The 16,513-nt window shown below is 39.7% G+C and overlaps 2 protein-coding genes and 2 non-coding genes across 6 annotated transcripts; all 4 read left to right on the top strand.

Moving 5' to 3' along the window:
- The first annotated feature begins 6,443 nt into the window (after positions 1-6,443).
- LOC131686400 (large ribosomal subunit protein P2-like) lies at positions 6,444-7,499 on the top strand. 2 transcript variants are annotated; one of them, XM_058970545.1, is made up of 4 exons: positions 6,444-6,564; positions 6,776-7,050; positions 7,136-7,200; positions 7,400-7,499. In XM_058970545.1, exons 2-3 carry the CDS (start codon positions 6,777-6,779, stop codon positions 7,195-7,197), a joined length of 336 nt encoding a protein of 111 aa, XP_058826528.1. In that variant the 5' UTR covers positions 6,444-6,564; position 6,776; the 3' UTR covers positions 7,198-7,200; positions 7,400-7,499. The 2 variants fall into 2 exon arrangements, with proteins under 2 accessions (XP_058826528.1, XP_058826529.1); XM_058970546.1 differs by having other exon boundaries at positions 6,472-6,509.
- LOC131678120 (small nucleolar RNA Me28S-Am982) lies at positions 7,250-7,330 on the top strand. The gene has a single exon (XR_009303604.1). It is a non-coding gene; the product is annotated as a small nucleolar RNA Me28S-Am982 (small nucleolar RNA).
- Positions 7,500-7,941: 442 nt separating the features above from the next.
- Positions 7,942-10,981, top strand: LOC131686426 (D-beta-hydroxybutyrate dehydrogenase, mitochondrial-like). 2 transcript variants are annotated; one of them, XM_058970547.1, is made up of 5 exons: positions 7,942-8,460; positions 9,208-9,416; positions 9,477-10,142; positions 10,610-10,663; positions 10,719-10,981. In XM_058970547.1, exons 1-4 carry the CDS (start codon positions 8,078-8,080, stop codon positions 10,639-10,641), a joined length of 1,290 nt encoding a protein of 429 aa, XP_058826530.1. In that variant the 5' UTR covers positions 7,942-8,077; the 3' UTR covers positions 10,642-10,663; positions 10,719-10,981. The 2 variants fall into 2 exon arrangements, with proteins under 2 accessions (XP_058826530.1, XP_058826531.1); XM_058970548.1 differs by lacking the exons at positions 10,610-10,663; positions 10,719-10,981 and having other exon boundaries at positions 9,477-10,302.
- Positions 9,083-9,155, top strand: Trnat-ugu (transfer RNA threonine (anticodon UGU)). The gene has a single exon. It is a non-coding gene; the product is annotated as a tRNA-Thr (tRNA).
- Positions 10,982-16,513: the final 5,532 nt, after the last annotated feature.

The raw sequence follows: 16,513 nt of genomic DNA on the forward strand, positions 1-16,513 counted from the left end.
GAGTAATCTTGGATTTGTTAAATTATTTTAACAAGGAATCCATGAAAAAGAAATATTTTTCCTTTTGTATAAGTCATTCCATTTACGTATATTTAGATGGAACACCGAGAGAGCTACCAACTTTTAAACTAAACTAACCTATTCTCCTCTATTCTTTATTTCACATTATTCGGCGACAAATAAAATTTACAATCAAGATATGATAAGCTTTATAGATATTGATTGAAAGTGCTGGAATAAAACATGATGATATTCTTCTGCATTCCAAGTTTTTGTTTGGTTCGCTTGACACCTTATCTTTGCTCTCTGATCATATTAATAAAAAACAAGCTCTCATAAACCAATAAAGTACCAGAAAACAGATTATGCTTAAAAAAGGCAAAGTTTCAAAGAAGATTGTTATGAATTATTAATTTCCAAAAAAAAGATTCAAATTCTAAAGAAGACAAAGTAAAAAATATTTTTCATGATTTGCTCATCTCCAAAAGAAGGCGAATAAGCTCATAGAATAACAATTATAATTCAAAAAGTTATAACCCCACAGAAAATCCTCCCGATTTTCCCACCGACTAAATCGGTTTGCGTCGGCACAATCGGCCGACTATGCCACCAATTAATCGGTCGATTGTTGCTCCGACTCTTATGGGGGTTTAACATGGACGTCAGCCGACGCGACAACTGATTAAATATGACAGACGAAATCTGTTGAAATCGGTCTATTTCGACCAATTAAATCGATCGATTAGTTGATAGTTTAAAACTGGAACCAGATTCACACAGATTAAATCTGGCGATTAATACGGTGACGAAAATTGTCCACCGACGAAACCCAACTTGGTCGTTTAATTAATCTGTCGACCTCGAAGCACCCGTTTTCGTCGGTCGACTGTGAAATTTATGAACTGTCAAATTTTCTATGGGGAAGGTATGTTAGGACCACTAGTACTTAAATCCAATAAAACACCAAGAATATTTTGAAAGAGTACTTAAAAGAATGTGAAACTACATAGAAATAGAAAGTACATATAAATCAAAAACATGCCAAAAATAACGACAAGGAAGCATGCATGCATAAGAAAGAAAAACCGGATTTTTAAGATGCTCCATAAAAATCCCAAAATAAATATATCTGAAGCATTGTTGATATGTTATTCTAACTTACATTTAAAATCAATAAAATTCCAAACTACTCTTTATGTTCTAAAATAGAGAGAATTTCGTAGTTTGTTTGACATTTGCTGCGTAGCAAGTGTAATCAAAATGAGTGGTGGCAAGGTACGTGGTTTAATTTATTTTCCGGGAAATGGTTTTCCGGGAAATGGAACATTCTGGGAAATGGTTTTTCCGGGAAATGGTACATTCCGAGAAATGGTTTTCTGGGAAATGGTACATTCCGGGAAATGGTTTTCCGGGAAATAGTACATTCTGGGATATGGTTTTCCGGAATATGGTATACCGGGAAATGGTATTCCGCGAAATGACGTACAACCTAAAATCTCACATTGCGCGCGTCTGAAAGTCGCATCAAATATAGCTGCAGTTGCTCCGTTCGCCGATTTCAATGGAGCCACTAGACAATCAGACAAGCGAACTATAGGAGTGATAAGCAGTCTCTATTGCAAATGAATGTAGAGGGTCTTCTCTTGCATTGCTTGTTTATTTTTCTACCTGCTGTGTGCCTTTCGAAAGCTCTATGGAATAAGCTTCCTATCATATAGGCGGCTGTCACGGGCCTATCTGAATTGAGCTTTCATATAATCGCATATCGAGCAATTATCCTGCAAGGCACAATATGTGGTCGAAATGAAGTTCGGAACGTTGGTTTTTAGCCGTTCTTGGTTTACTCGCGCTTTGTGAGATGGTGCCGATGAGTCTTATTATAACGATCATGGTCTGCGACCGAAATGTTTGTCTACCCACGGCTTGAAAGCAGCCTACGGAGCACTTTCTGGATAATATGTCGCATTTTTTATGAAAATGGTTGGAGAACACGCATCTGCGGTTACAGTAGCCGAAACTAGGGACAGATCACTCTAGGAATGTATAATAAATTTGCATCAGCTTAGAAAAAATGCATTTAGTTTCCATTTTTGCATCAACTTTGCACTCCCTCGCAGACAATCGTCCTACGCTGATCCACTTTGTTCGATGTTTTGTTGAAAGTAGGGTTGTTTTTTGTAGGATTTTGACGTCTTACACGCAACGCAAAATGCATTACGAATTTCTATTTTGATGGAAAGAAACGCATTTAATTTCGCTGATTTTTAAAAATGCATCACACCCAACAAACATTAGGAGCTGAACTATAAGACTACTTGCTGATTAAAAGCAGATTAAAGGCTATTTAAGCTGAATAACACTTTCGCTGAACTATTTAAACATTAACAGTTTATTCGACCTATTTAATCTCCAGTATTCGCCACTTCAAACTAGGCTGAACTATACTACTAACAAATGTAGTACTAAAATGTACTAAAATTCAACCATCTTAATTAGACTGAAGTACGAGTTGAATAAATGATGCTATTACCAATATTATTACCTTGAATTATTAAGCTGCACTACATGTCTTCAAAAGGTTGATTCTATCTATACATTTGCTCGTATACCACCTTTGACTTGTAGCTGAATTATGTGTTTAATAAAGGTAACTGTACCTACTCCAAAAATTGACACGATTAGCGAACCATGATGAATGGTAACCGACCTAGGTTCGAGTCCCAATACATGCACATTATTTTTTTTACTTTTAAGTGAAATACTTCTCACTTAGAACCCTTTTCTTGTTCTATTTGTTGCTTCAACGGTTTGCTCTAGTAACATTTATACAGTGTTTTTTATAATTTCATGCAGTTAATTTGCATTTTCAATTTCGGCCTGAAAAAATGTCAGCTAACAAAAAGAAGCTATCAAGTTGGTTCGATGCATTAGTAAACCTAAAAAATAATTCATACCAAGGACTTGCATATACATACACACTTAATTGAACCCAGCCAAATCCCCGCACAGTCGAGTAATAAGTAATGTTTTATACTGATATCTCGGAAAATTCTCGATTTTTCGAGATAAAAAGATCGATTGTAAGAAACAAAAAAATCAAAAAAACCTCAACTCAATGACAATTTTGAAACAAAAATCGATTTTACCAGAACAATTTTTTTAAGTTAACAACATCGATTTTGAAAAAATTCGTTTCTACATCGCCCATTCCTATTTCGAAGTAAGTGCCTATTTGTGGACTATAAAGTCCCTGGAATAACATATGATTATTACATTGGCGACAACTGTACTCGTGAATCTTTCAAGCGAGAAAACAGTATATTTTCTAAGTGTTTCGGTATATTCCAATCGAGATGTTTTCATATATTATGGTTTAGAAGCAATAACAACAGCAAATTTATTTTGTTGTTTTATATCTATTGAGTTTTCAGCATGTGAAACCAACGATTTACAGTTTTTCAATGTAAAAGCTAGCCAAATCATACGCGCCCTTGTTTACATTAATTTACCTTTTAATTCAAAACGGTATGTTTACTTATTGAACACAGGAGAAAATTTTTGTTCGAACGATGCTGGAAATTTTTGACACCAGAATTGTTTCCATTGACCATTTGCCAAATGCTATGGCAAATAAATCAAAGAGATTGTCACCTTAGAGTTATAAATTCCGTTACCACCACTTTTTTTACTTGTCTAAAAGTATTGTGACATCCGTAAGTCCTTATCTTGGATACAAAAACGTCTACAATCATTAGTTTTTTTAAATTAGTAAATTGTCAAATTTAAAATTTCCGAATGTTCTAAAAATTATCGCATAAAAAAATTATCGTAGGTTGGGATTCGAACCCAAGCCAACTAGATTCACTCAAATCTATAAAAGGCTAGTGTAGTCTTTGTACAGACTCTATTCAGCAGCTTAGACTTTTCGGTACATCGGTGAAATCTTAAGCATTCGATGTATGCAAGATTGGTGCAGACAGTAAGGTAAGTGCTTAGTATTCAACAGATTGCTGGTTTGGATCCAGGTACGTGATATGACTTCCAACAAGGTAATACAATTTTTCTCTAATTGTAACGTAACACTAATAAAAGTATATGGATTCCAAAGAGATTGATAGCGTGTGTAACTTGAAATAAATGTCTTTTTAAATATTTTTTTCTATGATAATTTTCTCAGCTGAATAGCGGTAACGAAAATGTTTATTGATGAAGCTGAACTGTGGCTTTCTTCAGGCTGTATACATGCTGAAGAATTGTTCTTTAATGTGTCTTAATCAGACAAGCTGAATAAATTCTTCAAATCCCGGATGTTTAAGGGTAGAATAAACGATATATGATTACACGTATACCTCCAATGTTCAGCTAGAGCTGAATAAAGCAACTGTTAACACGTTTTAAAAACCACGAAATGTTTGTTCCTAAACGTGCCCTTATGATACGGGTTTAGCTGGCAAAAACAAATCCAATCGAACTACTGTCTAGTCCTAATAACAATGAACGTGTTTCCATACAAGGACACTGCTAAACAACGGTGTTTTTCTCTATGTAGTTCTTTTTCTACAGTTTTTCTGTACTAGATGCGTTTCATTCACACTTCTGTTCCAAATTGCCACGCAGTTCGCAGCTCCCAGGTTTTTAATGAAACACGTTAACAGTTTTGAGGTGGTTATTTGAATTGAATTCTATTTTTTTCATTTCGTTTGCAGATCCATTCAGATCACGAAGGATGTATCAATAACGATTTCATTTAATTATATCTGTGCAATAAACTTGGCAAAAACATGAATAATTGTCTGTTTGCTTGGATTTATATAAATATTTATTGAAGTCACGGAATTAATAACAGTCTAAAGTCGTTGGTCTACTATTAAAGCTTAGTTTAGTTCATAATTTGACAATGCAAGTAAAAGTAAACGAGTGTATTGCGAATTTCAATTTTGTCACACGAAAATATGCACACACCGCATTTGCCATATGGCATTTTCGTTTTTGACAGTGCACTACACCGGTGTAGTCGGCGCAACACTCACTCAAACTTGGGTGTAATCAGTCTATCTCTTTCTGTGCACTACACCGGTGTAACACCAAGAAAAAACGAAAACGCTAATAGATGGTTGTTGCGGTGACTAACAAAATCAACACAAAACGTACTCTCTAGGATTGTGCATAAGCTGTTTGGTTTGTTTATTTGCTATCTCTCGTGCAGTTTGATGCGAGGCTATTTATTTCAGCCTCCTGGCAACCCTATACCATCATATGGAGTTTGACAGCGGCCAACATATATGGGGCGTTATAGCTATAAAGCCCCAAACCCAGAATTATGTTCGGCACTATACACGATATTCAAGTATTCCACACTATGTTTTGCATCTTGTGGGATGATTTAATACCACATTATTCAGAAAATCAGCATTTAGTAACTACTTACAGCTTTTAATCATTCAATTCAAAATTAATGTTTTGATTTTCATGGCAGTGATGATGTATGATGTACAGAGACGTCGTCCTTGACAGGGGGCTGATTTATTTAGCTGCTTCAAAAAATTGCACGAATGTACACGCCCCCGGAAAACTACCTAAAATTCAGTATTTTTGACTCAATCTCGTGGTATCGTGCAGGAAGGTAAAATTAGGTAAACCGTGTTAAAGGTAGTTTCCATTTAAGGTTGGATAGAGAATGCGCAAAATTCGCCAACGAAAAAAGCAGTTTTTTTCCACACCGTATGTCAGATCTTCATAAAAATCAATCAGCGTATGTAGAATGTTGTTACAGCACTGCTGATTGATTTTTATGCAGATCTGACATACGGTGTGGAAAAAACTGCTTTTTCGTTTGCGAATTTTACCTTTTCTCTGTCCAACCTTAATTACGGCAAAAATAATAACTCAACCCTGAGTTTAATTTACTTAGATTTAAGTTGAATTTACCTGATTTTGAGTATACCCCAAACAACTTAAAGTACATTACTGCACGAAAGACCTCGACTGAGTCGAATCTCTCGTTTTGTTTTTGACAACACTGTGCGTGCGAAAGCGACGCACAGCTCAAAAGTACCTAAATTTAAGTTAAAAGAACCTATTCTGTAGGTTATTTTATGGTTGCGTGTATATCTATAAACGAAACGGACAATAAATTTCAATGAAGAAAATCGACTGAAGCAACCTTGAATGTGATTTTTGCCCTGATTTTTTTCTCTGTGTGGTTGCGGAGATGCGACTACTCGAAAAACTGAATAGGGGCCCTTACACGCGCAATAAAAGTGTCATTACTAAGTAGTGTCATTACTAGAATTGTATGGGAATTCCGTGATTACTCACCGTACACGATCATTAAAAGTGACATTACTGCTCAGTAATGACATTACTAGCGCCTCGTGTAAGGGGCCCTAATGGTTCAACTTCTAGGAACCACCGCAAGGTATCTCTGCAAAATTTCCTCCGATGTTGATGACAACTCAACTTCCGCCTTAGATGAATCTGTTCCTCTTTCTGACTTGAACGTCAAACAAGTGAGTTGTGTTTTATTTTGTGCTGCTCTCGTTTCGTGTCCAGCGGACTTAAAACGTGAGTTTTCCGGACATTTTGTTTGTGGTTTTGAATAGTTAAATATAAATTTGATGTCAAAAAATATCGTTTTACCATTTTACAACGGTTTTATAACCAAAGTAGGATTTCTCAAACCGCGTTTTGTTTCCATTTGTTCCTGCTGCTTTCAAGTGACAAAGTGTAGAAGATAACACGTTTTTGATCCTATTCCCTACCTCGCTATTTCCAGAATGCGTTACGTGGCTGCATACCTTTTAGCCGTCCTGGGCGGAAATGCCTCCCCGGCGAACGCTGACATCGAGAAGATCCTCAGCTCGGTCGGTATCGAAGCGGATTCGGCCCGCGTCACCAAGGTGGTCAGCGAGCTGAAGGGTAAATCGGTGGATGAACTGATCGCTTCCGGCCGCGAGAAACTGTCCTCGATGCCAGCTGGTGGAGCTGCTCCGGCTGCCGGTGGTGCCGCCGCTGGTCCTGCTGCTGCCGCTCCGGCCGAGGAGAAGAAGGGTAAGTTGACTTTTGGGTTTCGAGTGAACATAACCTTCAAAAGTGTGTGGGCTGTTGTTGATTATTCTTTTTTTTTCTCTTACAGAGGAGAAGAAGGAGGAATCCGAGTCCGAGGATGACGACATGGGATTCGGTCTCTTTGAATAAAAGGTATGTTGGAATCTGGATCTTTATGTGGGTTCTGCCCAAAAGTAGTTCGTTTTAATGATGAATAAACTCAATCACCATCTTTCGACTGATCATTCGTGACTGTGAATATAGTTTTTAACTGATGCATTGTTGGATTGCTAGAGAAGAATACTAGTTGATTGTTTTGAACTAAACACGGTTTTCCTTCTCTCGTTTGCAGATTCCACCACATGACGAAGGATGTAACGAATACCATTCGTTTGGAAGGGTACATTTATTTCTGTGAAATAAATATGGCAAGAAAATAAAGAATCGTGAAAGAACTTTCTATATAACTTTTTCAATGTTGAAAGAACAATTGTTAGGTATTGGGATTTAAGCATTTTCAACCTAGTTGGGTTTAAAGGGATTTTTCAAACGAGTGCACTGCCCGTAATCGCAAGTCAGTCCCATGTTCTATGGGATTCCCCTATCAACATGGGACTGATTTCCGATTATGGGCAGTGCAGATGTTGGTAGTTTATAATGCTCTGACTGAGAATAGAGCCCCTGATTACATTTGAATGGGTGCAGCACCCACTACACCAGTGCACCGTTTAAAACGAAAATGCCACCAGCTTCTTGATTTCTCATAAGAATTAAACTCTACTTTACCGACCCATCTCGATATTCGTTAGCGCATTCAACATACCAAAAACCAACACAATCACAGCATGCGCCGTCTCCCGATCGCAACAGAAAATCGCATTTGAATTTCATTTTTTGTCATCCCAAAGTCAAAAATTTCCATTCGTGTCGTAGGCTAATTTGCGTGAGTCCACGGTTGATCTATTTTGAATCCAAAACGATCGTATACGGAGCAACTTAATTCAGTTGCTTCCCATCACCCACCGCGTGAATGATCTCTCCAGGCAGCACCACGCCAGCAGTTTCGTCATCACTGTCAGTTGAATCCGCCGCTTCGTTGGGAACGACGCTTTCCCGTGTGACCTTTTGTAGTAGCAACGTTAGTTCGGAATCTCTTCAAAGCGTAGTGGAGTCCTGTAGTTCATTGCTTACTTTAGCCACTGAAACGCTGTTCCTGGTAGGAACCGGTGCTCTCGGAATGCTAAGTGTCCTGCAGCGGGGCGAGACGTCCGAACTGATCAAGTATGCTGCTCTGATGACCGGTGGAACGATGTTGCTGCTGCTGCTCACCAGCGGCGGCGGAAGGGAGCGGAGAACAAGACGCTCCACCGAGCGGCTAGTCGTGATCGTGACCGGATGCGATTCTGGATTAGGGTAAGTGGCTTTATTAGGTTTGTTCCAGTACACGGAAGTCAATCCCTGTTGCTCCGGAGCAAAAAATTCTTGCTCCTTTTCACTTCGATTTGCTACCAGAAGATGAAAAAGAAAAGAAAATAATACAGGAACGATTTTCTCCCTGTTTTCTCCGGAGTACTTTCAGTTTTTCCTGGTACTGGAACAAACCTATTGTATACCTTGCACGAGCAGACATTGTCAATCAATCAATTATTGATCAACGTCAGGGGGTGTCATCCACTATGGAGATATAATGACGTTGACAGTAGTCAACCTCAACATATGATGGGCCTAGCCGCTAATTTTGTTATTAGATCAGTCACCTTGGTTCGCTCGAAACTGCAATTTTTTTATGAATTTTGTAAATATTAGAGCGACTCGGCTACAAAACCGAAATCAGTATGAGATTCTGCCGAAAAAAAATTTCAATTTCGCCCCCTAGTAGCCACTGGCTGATTGATTACCCTATACTGCAGCGGATATACATAGGAACACATTGAAATACTGTTCAATTTTCTTGACGTTCCTTAGTGACAAACTTCAAGTCCTCCCCCCAATCATCGTTATTTATAATTGGCTCTGAAGGTCGCCTGCATCGTACGCCTCTTTAGCTCAGATGGCAGAGCGCTGGTCTTGTAAACCAGCGGTCGTGAGTTCGATTCTCACAGGAGGCATGTGATATTTTTTTTGTCTTTAAACCTGTCTCATCCTTTTTTATATTTTCAGCTTCAACATCGCCAAACTGTGTCTCAGTTTGGGCTTTACCGTCTTTGCCGGATGTTTGAACAAAGACTCGGAAGGATCCCGTTTGCTGCAGGAACAAGACGGCACCACTGGCCGCTTGTTCATCGAACAGCTGAACATCACGCTCGAAGAACACGTGCTGGTAGCAAACAAATCCGTCAAGACGTTCCTGGAGCAAAATCCCGACTATGGTAACCTATCCTCCACTTTCAAATTACTACCAATTATTACCACCCTCCCTTCCCCCCCAGAATTATACGCCCTCATCAACAACGCCGGTGTGATGTGCTTCGGTGAGTTCGAATGGCAGTTGAACGCGCACTTCGAGCAGCAGGTCGATGTAAATGTGATCGGAACGATGCGGGTGACGAAATCCTTCCTACCGATGCTGCGCCGGTACCGGGCTCGGCTGATCAACGTTACCAGTCATTGTGCGCTGCAAGCCCTGCCCGGCCTATCGGTTTACTCGGCAACGAAGGCAGCGTTGCACTTTTGGACCGACGGTTTACGCATGGAAATGTCCAACTACGGCGTACCGGTGGTTAACTTTATTCCCGGTTCGCTGGTGATGCAGAGTAATATTTGTGCCAATCAGATGCGCTATGCGGCGGAAATGAAATCTGCGTTCAGTGCTGAACAGTTGGAATTCTATGGGAGCTATTTTGACGAGTACAACGGCTATCTGAAGTTTATTTCGGGAGCGAAACCGGTTCAATGTCTACCGAAGGACCACCCGGTACTGAAACGATTCGAGGACGCACTGCTAGACGAGTCGCCGAGCCGGATTTACAAGTGTGAACCGTGGCGCTACCGGTTGTACCATCTGCTGTTTCGCATAACACCGACCGTGATCCGAGATTGGCTGGTACGGAGATTCGTGTCGATGCCGCTGTATCGCTCGCCGGAGAAGCTAAAAGGTAACGGCATTGGGGATAGTTTGTGAGCAGCGGCGGAGAGACTAGCGGAATTTCGAATATGCTGTTTGTAAGAGGGGACTAATTTTAAACTGTTTCGATTACCTGACAACCGATTGGTTGTGAAATTTTGCGAGTAAAAAATGATGTTGGTGGAAATGTATTTTTTACATTCAAATTGTGTTTATTTTATTCAGTTTTTTTTTGCGGTCGCATTTAAAATTGTTCGCTGTGTGATTTAATAAAATTACACTTGAAAATTAAGGGTGTCGCACTATGACATCATCAGCCTTCAGCACATTTATCAAATCATAAATGTTTGCCTATGAAATTGCATGTTTTTGACAAATTTGCAATTTATTAAACGGACGGTAACCTGTTTACATGTGTTTAATTTAGGTCAAGAAAGTTGCGGCAACATTAAGTGTAAAAACACGTAAAAAGTTCATTTTTCCCAACATTTATTTCAGGCAACATGGCTGCACAAAACATGCCGAACTAGCTCATTCAGGAAGTTTTGAATTGTAAGTCAATTCATTGCATTTGTATAATACTTTTATTCATTATAATATTTTACAGAATGAAGAAACTATGCTACAGAAACTTCCACTGGATGTTCAACTTCCCTATTCCCAAACGGACGAAGTGATGAAGAGGCTTAGATTGTAACCAAATTTTTCTTTGAATATAAGTGTATTTTTCAATATTTCAAATGAATTAGCCAGAAAAATGTTAGCTGTATAGATTTATAGAGTCGATTTGTCCTCAGGTTTGTTAAAAGCAAGTCTATATTTTTGTCCAATTTTTTTTTCATTTGCATTTACACGCACGAAAATTTAGCATATTTAAGCCAAAAAAAAAATGTTATTGAATCTAATCATTTATTGTTTATCACTTTAACCGACAAAATTATCGGTTTGAAAATATTTTTGTATTGGAAAAACAATAAATTTTTGCATTCAATTAAAACATTTTTAATTTCCAAAAAAAAAAAAATATTAAAGCGGGAGCGATATATTTTTTTTGAAATAAATAAATTTTATTGAATTCAATAAATAAATTTTAGTCCCTATTCTCACAGTCACGTCACCTAGTGACTAGAAAAAAAATTCGTTCTAGTCATCAAGTGACGTGACTGTGAGAATAGGGCCCCTTATTGTCTTCCGACCAATGTAGATGTCGAATTCTTGAACAAAGCATTGAGAATCAACAAACTCACAGAACATTTCAATTAAAGTTTCTGGGAGTAGAATTCAGCCAGGCATTTTCTGGGTGCCAACCTCAGTGTGTTGCAAACCTTTAGGGGTCATCCATATACCAAATGGACAATTTAGGGATGGAGAGGGCTCACGAGAAAGTTCACGTTTGTACATGGGTGGGGGTACGGGAAATGTCCACGCGCATTTTTAATTGTATTTTGTCATTTATAAGAAAATGAAACAAATTTGTATCGTCATTGGTGTGAGCCTTTGAATTTTTCATTACATGGAAATTTTGGAAATTTAAAAAAAAAAAAATAAAGTGAATGACATTCTGTAGTTGAAGTTGTTATTTATCAGTGTGCAATCGGGCTGTCACAACAACCTATTTCTGCAACCTATGTGCATTAACTGTACACCTACTGTCTCACCGTTGCACCTGACAGTGTGTGCATCAGTGCTTTAAGCCCAATACACATTTCCGATCCGATTCAGTGATGGTTCAGTACCGTGCACGGACGCCAATATTCTTATATACACATTAAATGTAAGCGTTCACACTTCTCCGTGCACGAAACTGAAACGGATCGGATTGGTGTAAATAGTGCTTTATGGTTACACTTATGACCGCGCACCCGGCTTCCCATGAGCTTTTTGGTGACTCAGAGGCTATCCTTCCATGTCGCTAAGGTTGCGTTGGAGTCTACGTCATAGTGGAAATTTTCGCATTGAATTCGCTTCTGTCTCTTCTTAATCTCCTTTTCGTCTCCTAGGTCCAAAGCGGATTAATCGACTATCAATGGATACGGTATACGTGCACTCGCTGGTGCTGCTGGTTTTATTTCGCGAATTCGTCGACTACTCAAAAAACCAAGAAGCAATAAATCGCAATCTTCAGTTACCGTAAAACCACTTCATCCTGACAACTATGTAAGGCTTCTTCCTCCAGACGGTGGAGACTAGGGTTTCCTCAATCCGTAATAATTATTCTCTGCGAGTTTCTGTTGATGGTGGGAACCCTAGGGTTTCCACCAAAGGCAAGTATCTTTCTACTGTACTAAATATTTCCGGACCTGATGCTTCCCAATTGCAGCACCCGACCCGTGATGATCGGCATCTATGGATTTATTATCAGGATATATGAGGAATTCGGACTAAGATCGACAATTTCTATTGTAACACACTGGACTGTAACTTAGATGTCATCATTTTGATCGAGACGGGTCTCAACGCAGCTATTAATTCGTCACAGATTTTTGGAAGCAGCTACAGCGTATACCGCTGCGACCGGAGCTCGAAAAATAGCACCAAAGCAGGTTTTGGAGGCGTGCTGATTGCTGTGCTTCATCGATTCATCAGCTCTAATGTGAATGTAACCAGAGGAGAAACGTTAGAGCAAGTGTGTGTGTCGATGACCATTGGATCCAAACGACTGTTATTGTGTGCCATTTATGTTCCCCCCGACAAGAGTAAGGATGTCGGCATACTGAATGCGCATATTGAATCGATCCATGAATTGTGTGAAAATGGATTCGACACAGATCATGTGCTAGTTTGCGGTGACTATAACCAGCCTAGGATATCCTGGATGAGGGATGATGATGGAAATCGCCCGTGTGACTCAGTGGTCCTATCTGCTGCAAGCTCCTTATTGGTTGATGGTATGGACTTTCTTAACTTGCATCAGACCAATTGCATACGCAATCATTTAGAGCGCACACTTGACTTGATTTTTTGCTCAATGCATATGCCGATTGATGTAATGTGTTCTATTTCACCGCTGCTGCCCGTTGATCTTCATCATCCGCCGTTGGTGATTAGCCTACCATCTTTGGTACCAGACATGCGTGAATCATCCTATGATAATACTGCTTGCGAGTTGTTGCCGTTGGACTATAACAAAATCGATTTCGATGCACTTTTGAATACTCTGTCAGTAATCGATTGGGCAGTTCTTTTGGATGGACAGAATTCTGACGATATGGCTGAAACGTTTTGTGCTGTGTTAAACAATTGGATGGATGCGAATGTACCGGTCCGTCGCCCCGCTATTTTCCCCGTATGGAGCACGTCTCTTCTAAGAAAATTGAAACGGAAATGTAACGCTTCCCAGCGTAGGTTACGACATCACCGCTCACTTGAAAACAAACGTAACTTTCATCTTGCATGTAATGAGTATCGTCAGCTGAATTCCTCGCTGTATAAATCGTACGTTTTGCGGGTGCAATCTGGGTTGAAACGAAATCCAAAAAAAAAACTGGAACTATGTGAACTCGAAGAGAAAGCTTTCCCCAATTCCATCTAATGTTTTCTCCCCAATGTGGAGTCATCAATAAGCGATGAGAAATGCGAATTGTTTGCTACTCATTTTTCGTCGATATTTGCTGCGCAATCGGTTACGTCATCAGAATTGGATTTAGCACTATTAAATGTTCCAGGTAACCTATTAGATTTTGATAGCTTTGAGGTTACACCTGCAATGGTTACAAAAGCCGCAAAGGAATTAAAAAGTACATTCTCGCCTGGCCCTGACGGCATTCCTTCTGTGGTTCTATGCCATAACATTGGTGCCCTTGCAGAACCGCTATGCAGAATATTCAACCAGTCGTTCGCTGATTCGAAATTTCCTGCAATTTGGAAGCAGTCGTTCGTGGTTCCTGTCCATAAAAAAGGAGACAGGCGTAATGTCACGAACTATAGAGGGATCACCAGTTTATCTGCGGCATCAAAAATCTTCGAGATTATTGTGAGTGGCATTATTCTCGAGAGTGCCAAAAGCTACATTTCTAGTGACCAACTGATTCATGCCTGGACGATCCGTCACAACGAATCTTCTCGATTTCACTACTACCTGTTTTGAACACTTGGAGCGCGGGACACAAGTGGACGTTATTTACACCGATCTAAAAGCAGCGTTTGATTCGATTAATCATGATATTCTTTTAGCTAAGTTATCCAAGCTAGGTACATCGGAGCGCTTTGTTCAATGGCTGAAATCTTATCTGACTGGTAGGTCTCTTCGTGTCAAGCTCGAATCGAGAACTTCGTCGAGTTTCACCAACCCATCTGGAGTACCACAGGGCAGCAATCTCGGCCCACTACTGTTCGTGCTATACTTCAATGATGTAATGCTGTTACTTGCACCAGGGTGTAGACTTGCATACGCTAAAGCTACGATCTAAAGCTGTATTTTATTGTGCGTAACATCGACGATTGCGTTCGCCTCCAATCAATATTGAATCTGTTCGTAGATTGGTGTGAACGGAATAAGCTGATCGTAAGCGTTCCAAAGTGTATGGTTATGTCCTACTAACGTCTCAGGCAACCACTAAATTTCGACTACACTATCAATGGCGAGGTTCTGCAATAAACTGATCGATTCAGTGATCTGGGAGTGTTGCTCGATCATAAACTTACTTTTAGCCTACACTGTACAGCTGTCATCGCAAAAGCAAACAGGCAATTGGGGTTCATTTCGAAAATAGCGAAGGACTTCACTGACCCGTACTACCTGAAAGCTCTCTACTGCTCGCTCGTCCGGCCAATTTTAGAAAGTGCCTCAGTAGTTTGGATTCCTGTTCAGTTGAATTCGATCTTAAGGATTGAAAGTGTGCAGCGTAAATTTATTAGATTGGCCCTGCGAAATCTAACGTGGCGCGATCCTCATAATCTTCCACCATATTCTGATCGCTGTAAATTGCTGAACATGGACACTCTAGGGGACCATTCATAAATTACGTAACGCAAAAATTGCCCAAAATTGACTCCCCCCTCCCCCCATGTAACAAATTGCCACAAATTTCTTCATCCCCCCCTCCCCTGTTACGTAACAAATTCCTAGAAAAAATTGCTTTTCTTCGGTGAAAACATGTTACGTAACGATCTAGCCAACTCCCCCTCCCCCCTATGTCACAACATGTCACAACTTGTTGTACCCCCTCCCCCCCCTGAAGGCGTTACGTAATTTATGAATGGTCCCTAGAACGTCGGCGGAGAATTCAACAAGCGGGATTTGTTGCCAAGCTGCTGAATGGCGAAGTCGACTGCTCGAAACTTCTATCGTTGCCAAACATTCGAGTGCCACCAATACCTTTACGTAATGGTTCTCTTCTCGAGCCCCGGTTTCACCGGACAACCTTTGGTTATCACGAACCGATAACGGCAATGATTCGCACCTTTACGACTGTTGAGGAGATGCAAGAATTTGGTGAGTCGTCCTCCCGCTTCATGGGACGGATTCGGAAGAGTTGCAGGATATAGGTTTAAATTTTATTTCATGTAGACAATAGTCAGATGATAGAATAAAGATAATATTAATAATAATAAGACACTTTCGCTAGATTTTCAGAGCAGCGTGCACTCAGTGCACTAGCGCGACTACCGGAAGTATTATTTGTTGTAGACCAGTAAGAAGCGTAGCACCCATTTTTGATAGCCGTATATTCATTAGCTTCAAAACTAGAAAAGTATAGGTATAAGTTTTCATATTAGTTGTAATTAAATTAAATTTTACATACTTTTCAGTGGCCTCACTGTTCCTACGGTCTATTAAATGAGGTGTTCTAAATTTTAGCTTAGAAAATTTATCTGTTATAAAGAAACCAAATTAGTTTAAGTTTAGGTATTTTAAAGTTATGTTTTACAGAATGTAATGGTTTTAGCAGCAAAATGATTAGCACGTTTCTGTCGTTTCACTAGCTCGCTTTGACGTTTGCTAAAGTTCCTACCCTATAGATTGGCGAGCTGATTGTTATCGGTGATCAGGGTTGCCGGATCCTCAGATGCGTCTACAGGAAGGTTAAACACGGTGCGGGTAGTGTAATTGTGTGGGGGTGTATGGCGTCATCTGGAGTTGGAAAGTTGGAGTTGGTGTTTATGGATCAGATTATGGATAAAAAGCTTAACATGAAGATTTTGAAAGAAAACGTGAAAAATTGTGCCAAAAAACTCAACCTCGGGAATAGTTGCTATTTCCAACAGGACAATGACCCAAAGCATATACCGCCCATATTGTGAGGGAATGGATCCTTTACAACGTACTACACAGGCTTAACACTTCACCGCAGTCTCCCGATCTAAATCCCATTGAACATGTGTGAGAGGATCTGGAGAAACGAATCCGGAAACATGAAATCCGGAACAACAACAGTTAAAGGCAGTTCTAATGGACGAATG

The sequence above is a fragment of the Topomyia yanbarensis genome, chromosome 1 (genome assembly GCF_030247195.1).
Source record: "Topomyia yanbarensis strain Yona2022 chromosome 1, ASM3024719v1, whole genome shotgun sequence".
In the NCBI taxonomy this organism is placed as follows: domain Eukaryota; kingdom Metazoa; phylum Arthropoda; class Insecta; order Diptera; family Culicidae; genus Topomyia; species Topomyia yanbarensis.